Consider the following 6,328-nt stretch of genomic DNA (forward strand, 5'->3'; position numbering starts at 1 on the left):
ATATATATATATATACATACATACATATTTATATACAGTAATCCCTTGGCATATTGCAGTTCACCTATCGCGGTTTATTATTTAAGCTTACATCTATTCCTCCATGGTGTTGTTTTGCATTTGTAATAAAATAAATATATACAAATTCTAAAAAAAATATGCAGTACTGCTTCTACTTGGTGGATCTTCACCTATTGCAGGGGTTTTTGGAACACAACACCCATGATAGTCAAGGGATTACTGTATGTGTGTATGTATATATATATATATATATATACACACACACACATACATACATATGCATACATACATACACATACATAAACTTTAAATAATTTTATTAACCACACCAAGGCACATAATTACAAACCAGTTTCCCTGGTGTGTAACATATATAGACAGTGACAAACTGCCACATTTTACTGAGGACCCAGCAGCTCTTCTATCAACACGTCCATCTCTTGATGTCTTATAATTTGCTGTTTAACACTTGTTCCATTCATTGCCATGAAAAATGAAAAACTCAGATATTAGTGGTTTGACTAGATTTGATTGAAGACCCAAATCTGAAGTTTTCAGTGAAGCCCCAATGAATTCCCATTTGGACATTTATTACCTTTATTCAATAATATGTTTGTTACTAATCAAATCTCTATTTACATTTTATACCACGATATTTTCATCTTTATCATGTTTCAATCAGTTTGATCTGTGGTTGTCATCAGGTATCATATTCTAGGGTATCAACATTTTATACCTCAGCATCCTTTTCCATTCATGATGTTTTACAAAATATGAAAATAAAAAAAAACAATATATCATTTCAATCAAACAGAAGCTAATTTTACATAGTCGTTTCTTCTCCACATTTTCCAATATCATCCTATCCAGTGTTTTAGATATTTGCATGACCTAGAGCTTCTTACGTAAAATTTATATCAATTTTACTAAAATAGGTAAAGACTTATATAATGAAATTATACTGGACTTTGAAATATCATCAGTCTTGTAAGTTACTCATTGATAACACAATGCCTTATTTATTGTACCTGCTTTAACTCTTCTGACACCAAACCGGCCTGAAACTGCCACTGGTTTTAATGCTGCAAACTTTCGCTTTTAAAATGTTCCGGATTAAAATTTACCATTAAATTTAAGTTTAATTTATGTTTCAAACAGCAGCTTAATAATGGGAAAGTTGTCTTATTAAATTCTTCATTATTTTCAAAACTGATTGGTAGAAGGCAGGGTATTTCACCAGAAATATGGTAATTAAAAGGTTTATTATTTTATTTCTAATCAAAGTTTCAACTCCTCAAAACTCCTAGTGCTTTTACCCAATAGTGGTCCAATGGGGGCTCACAACACTCTCAGTGAGTGCTACTGCCCAGATTAAGAACTCCTTTTCTATATGTACTTAGTATTAAACTAGATTAGAACTAGGAACCCTTATTTCTAAATCATAGTTATGATAAGATGATATTTTAGTAGACTAATTAAATTCATCTTGTAAGAGGTGATGTTTTTTCTCAGTATTTACTTAGATTTTGTGTTTCAATGAGTTTCATTTTAGGTCTTTGTCAGATATCTTATTCCTGGATATGTACATAGAATTCTGGATTGGATTTCAAACTAGGAACATTTCTTTTTAATCTAAGTCAGTTAATATTCTTATTCCCTAGGCCACTGGCATGTTTTGTTACTATATATTACCTCTTCTAAAGCTGTGAATTGGTAAGGTTTCTAGGGAATCATAATGCTTTGCAGTATTTGTGCCAACTCTCTATGCTGGAATCCTATTGAGGTCAACTTTACCTTTCATTTTTCTGGGGTCGATATAATCAACTAACTTCACCCACCAAAACAACATTACCTCTTCGTCTCAAACCTTAAAAAATGTGACATCACTGGTCATCTGTCTTGTTCTAATGTTTTTTTTTTTTTTTTTTTTCTTCTCTCTTTCTGCAGTGTTAAACAGCTTTGCCCCTCCGGCAAGTTTTCCATCTGCCACCTCCCCAGCTAATGGACGTGCATTTCCAGCAGCCAACAGTCCCGGCCCTATCGAACTTTACAATTCCGGCCAAGAGAGTCTCGGCTATGTCCAAGCCACAAGCCCACAACCCTCAGGCTTTGGACCAAGCATAACAGCAAATAGAGTGAGTTAGCTGTCCTGTCTAATTTTCTGTTTTCTGTATCTTTGTAGTCATGTATATGTAAGTACCAATGCTCTTAGACACTCACCTGCATGCTAGTTTAGTTGTATACCATAATTATCATCATCATCATTTTAGTGTCTACTTTGTCCTGTTTGCATCAGTCAGATTAGAGTATGTTGGGGCAGAGTTTTTTTTATGGCCAGATGCCCTTCCTGTTGCCAACCATTACCTATTTTATCCCAGTCTACCAAACAACAAACAGCCAAAACATACTTAAGTGGACAACTGAACGCAAACGACATCAAAAGGTATGGTTAAGACACTCACTTTTCAACCACATGGTTTCAGGTTCAGTTCTGATGTGCAGCACCTTAGGCAAGTGCGTTATACTACAGCCCTGGACTGACCAAAGCCTTGTGAGTGAATACGTAGAAGCCCTTCATATGAATATGTGTGTGTGTGAGTTTGTGTTATGTTTGTCAATCCCACCTCTACTTGACAACTGGTGTTGGTTTGTTTACATCCTCACAGCTTGTGGTTCAGCAAAAGAGACATATAGAATAAGTACCAAACTTGGAAAATATGTTCTAGGTGCAATTTGATCTGCTAAACCTTTCGAGTCATTGCCCCAGCATGGCTGCAATCCAGTCACTGAAACAAAAGATAACTCATCAAGAAGCTCGGGCATGTTTTTGTTGTAGATTGCATCCTCTACCATTGCTATTCTTAATTATTAGAACCACTTTGTTGTGTGTTCAAATATAAAACTGTAAACCTGCATGCATGTAGCTACATATATATATGTAGAGAATAACCACTTACAAATTCAGTTGTGTGTGTCTGTGTGTGTGTATAAATACAATATTACCACATAAAAAAAATTGCTCAATATCAATATATATAAAGCTTATGATAAACAAATTTACAAAATTCAAATCCTTTGACATTAGCAGTTTCATGTCAATCAACAGTCATTAACAATCCATTTGACTGAACTCCCGGTGTGCCTTGACAACTATTTACAACAACAACTAATTGCTGGTGTTTTCTCTGCTCCAATCAAGGGTCCACTGATCACAGCAAGTTACCACAATGGATACCACTGATTCCCTCTAATGGCCAGCTTTTGAGAAGTAACAGACACAGTCTGAAGGTAAACGCATTCTTTTACACTATTTGCATTCAAAAAATTTGTTATTGTTGTATTTGTGAGGTGATATATGAAAGATTAAGCTTTTGTTGGTTTGTCTTATATATTGAATCACCCCATAAATATTGTGGTTTTTTTCAATTGCATGAAATAAAAGTTGAAAGGGGCAGGATAAACTACCTGCATCAACTTGCTATAAAAACAGGTAGTAATTTTACCTTGTACTTATTCTTAGTGCAAGTTTTGAAGAGTGCAGTTCAATTTTAACAGTTATTTTTTTGAAGCTATAATGGAAGTGACAAAGGAGCATATTTGGCATATTTTGCTTTATGAGTTCAATAAAGGCAACAACACAATGGAAATTGTGAGGAATATTAATGCAGTATATGGTGATCAGACAGTAAGCATAAGCTAGTGTCAACAGCTGTTGCAGAAATTCCAAGCAGGAAACTACAGTCTAGAAGATGAGCCTTGTCCTGTAAGATCTGTAGAGCTTGACGTGAACATCCTGCAAACCCTTGTGGAACAAAATACAATCATAACTGTTGAGGAACTAGCAGAGAAGCTTGGGTTTGGTCATTTAACCATTCATCGACACCTACGTGCCATCAGAAAAGTCAGCAAATTGGGTCAATGGGTTCCTCACAAACTTTCTGAGTCTAATCGCATGCAGAGAGTGAAATGTGCTCTCTTCTTTGCTGTCATGTCTCACAAAACCATTTTTGACTGAATTGTGACTGGTGACGAAAAATGGGTTCTCTATAAAAATTTCAAGCGCCGAAGACAGTAGGTAAGGAAAGGAGAAACACTGGCACCCCAGGCTAAAGAATGGTATTCACCAACATAAGGTGTTGTTATCTGTTTGGTGGGATACGAAAGGCTTAGTCCACTTTGAATTTTTAAACACAAACCAAACAATAACAAAGGAGATCTACTGTGAGTAGCTTGAACGGCTTAAGTCAGCGCTAGAAGGAAAACGACCATTTTTGGTTTCAAGACAAAAGGTGTTCTTCCTTCAGGATAATGCTCAGCCACATTGACATTCCAAAGGCTGGAGCAGTTTGAATGGGAAACAATGCCCCACCCATCATTCTTCGCCGGACATTTCCCCATCTGATTATCATTTATTCTGCAGTCTTCAAAATCATTTGGATGGAAAAAACATGAATTCTGTAGATGAGATCAGAACAGTACTGGAGGAGTATTTTTCATCATGGACAAGGGAATTCTGGAAGAGGGGCCTTGCAAGTCTACCAGAGAGATGGAAGAGCATTGTAGATAATGAAGGAGAGTATATTTTAGATTAAAAAAGAACTTCAATTATCTTAATTTTGAAAAAGAAAAGAAGTATAAAAAACTGCATTATTTATGGGATGACCCAATAATGATACATAAATAGATGTTGTATCTAACGGACATCTCAACAACACACTCTTGATGTAACTTGTACAATACTAAAAGTGGTTTGTATATCCTCTGTTTAGAAAACAAATTGTCATATTTGATATAACATGTATTCATATGTACACACACAAAGACACTCAGACACACATATATATATGTATGTATTGCCATGTATATATACACATTTGTGGAGGCACAATGGCCCAGTGGTTAGGGCAGCGGACTCGCGGTCATAGGATCGCCGTTTCGATTCCCAGACCAGTAGTTGTGAGTGTTTATTGAGCGAAAATACCTAAAGCTCCACGAGGCTCCGGCAGGGGATGGTGGCGAACCCTGCTGTACTCTTTCACCACAACTTTCTCTCACTCTTTCTTCCTGTTTCTGTTGTGCCTGTAATTCAAAGGGCCAGCCTCGTCACACTGAATCTCCCTGAGAACTACGTTAGGGGTACACGTGTCTGTGGAGTGCTCAGCCACTTGCACGTTAATTTCACGAGCAGGCTGTTCCCTTGATCGGATCAACTGGAACCCTCGACGTCGTAAGCAACGGAGTGCCAACAACAACAATATACACATTTACATATATACCATATATATATATTAACTAAACTATCAGATGTTGTTTCACATCACTGGTCACAATGCACTTTGCATTGTGTTAGCTTTTGAATAATGCCACCCGCTGGCATCATTGGCCCTTGATCAGAAGGCTATTCCATCCCAGGGTGACCCCTTTACAGCTGAGTGGACTGGAGCAATGTGAAATGAAGTGTTTTGCCCACGAGCACAACACACCACCCAGTCTAGGGAATTAAACCTATGGTCTAGTGATCATGTGTGCAACACCCTAACCACTGGGCCATGTTTAGCATTATCTGAATGTGATTGATGCCAGTGTCCCCTGACTGGCCCCTGTGCTGACGGCACATAAAAAGCACCATCCAAACATGGCCGATGCCAAGCCCGCCTGACTGGCTCCTGTGCCTGTGGCACGTAAAAAGCACCCACTACACTCTAGGAAGGGCATCCAGCTGTAGAAACACTGCCAGATCAGATTGGAGCCTGATGCAGCTGCTCACTCTCCAGACCTCAGTCAAACCATCCAACCCATGCCAGTGTGGAAAACGGACGTTAAACGATGATGATGATGTGTGTGTGTGGTATCTCAACATAGTTGCAATCCAATGACTGAAATCGTTGAAAGAATGGAGGTGTGTATGTTTGAATGCATGTCTATAATCCTGGACTGAATTGATGCATATATTCTTTATTGTTTTTTGTTTTTTTCTCTTCTATTTACAGGCTGGCTTCAATATTTCTCTGGTCAAGACCTCCTCTACCAAATGGTCATAACTTCAAGGTCACCCACGATGGCTTTGAAGGCCAAAGCAAAACAAAAAGCAAAAAGAAAGAAAAAAAAATGGAAAAAAAAAACAAAGAAATAAGAAGCATTGTTGGAGGGGGAAGTGTGTGTCTTTTTGTGCTCTCCTTCCCCCACCACATACACCTCTACACTATCTATTACTCTAATAATAATAATAATAATAATAATAATAATCATGGTGAACTAAAATCCGTCATTCTATATATGGTCGTTATGGTGGAGCTCTTGGTGATGA

General features: G+C 37.4%; 1 protein-coding gene across 1 annotated transcript in view; it reads left to right on the top strand.

Moving 5' to 3' along the window:
• Window positions 1-6,300, top strand: part of LOC106872072 (RNA-binding protein Musashi homolog 2) — a 287,270-nt gene extending 280,970 nt beyond the window's left edge. Inside the window, exons 12-14 of the mRNA XM_014918924.2 lie at window positions 1,969-2,156; window positions 3,221-3,309; window positions 6,012-6,300. Coding sequence (XP_014774410.1) covers window positions 1,969-2,156; window positions 3,221-3,262 — 230 coding nt within the window. The 3' untranslated portion in view covers window positions 3,263-3,309; window positions 6,012-6,300. The remainder of the gene's footprint in view (window positions 1-1,968; window positions 2,157-3,220; window positions 3,310-6,011) is intronic.
• The last annotated feature ends 28 nt before the right edge of the window (window positions 6,301-6,328 follow it).

Source organism: Octopus bimaculoides, chromosome 6 (assembly GCF_001194135.2).
Source record: "Octopus bimaculoides isolate UCB-OBI-ISO-001 chromosome 6, ASM119413v2, whole genome shotgun sequence".
Classification (NCBI taxonomy): Eukaryota; Metazoa; Mollusca; class Cephalopoda; order Octopoda; family Octopodidae; genus Octopus; species Octopus bimaculoides.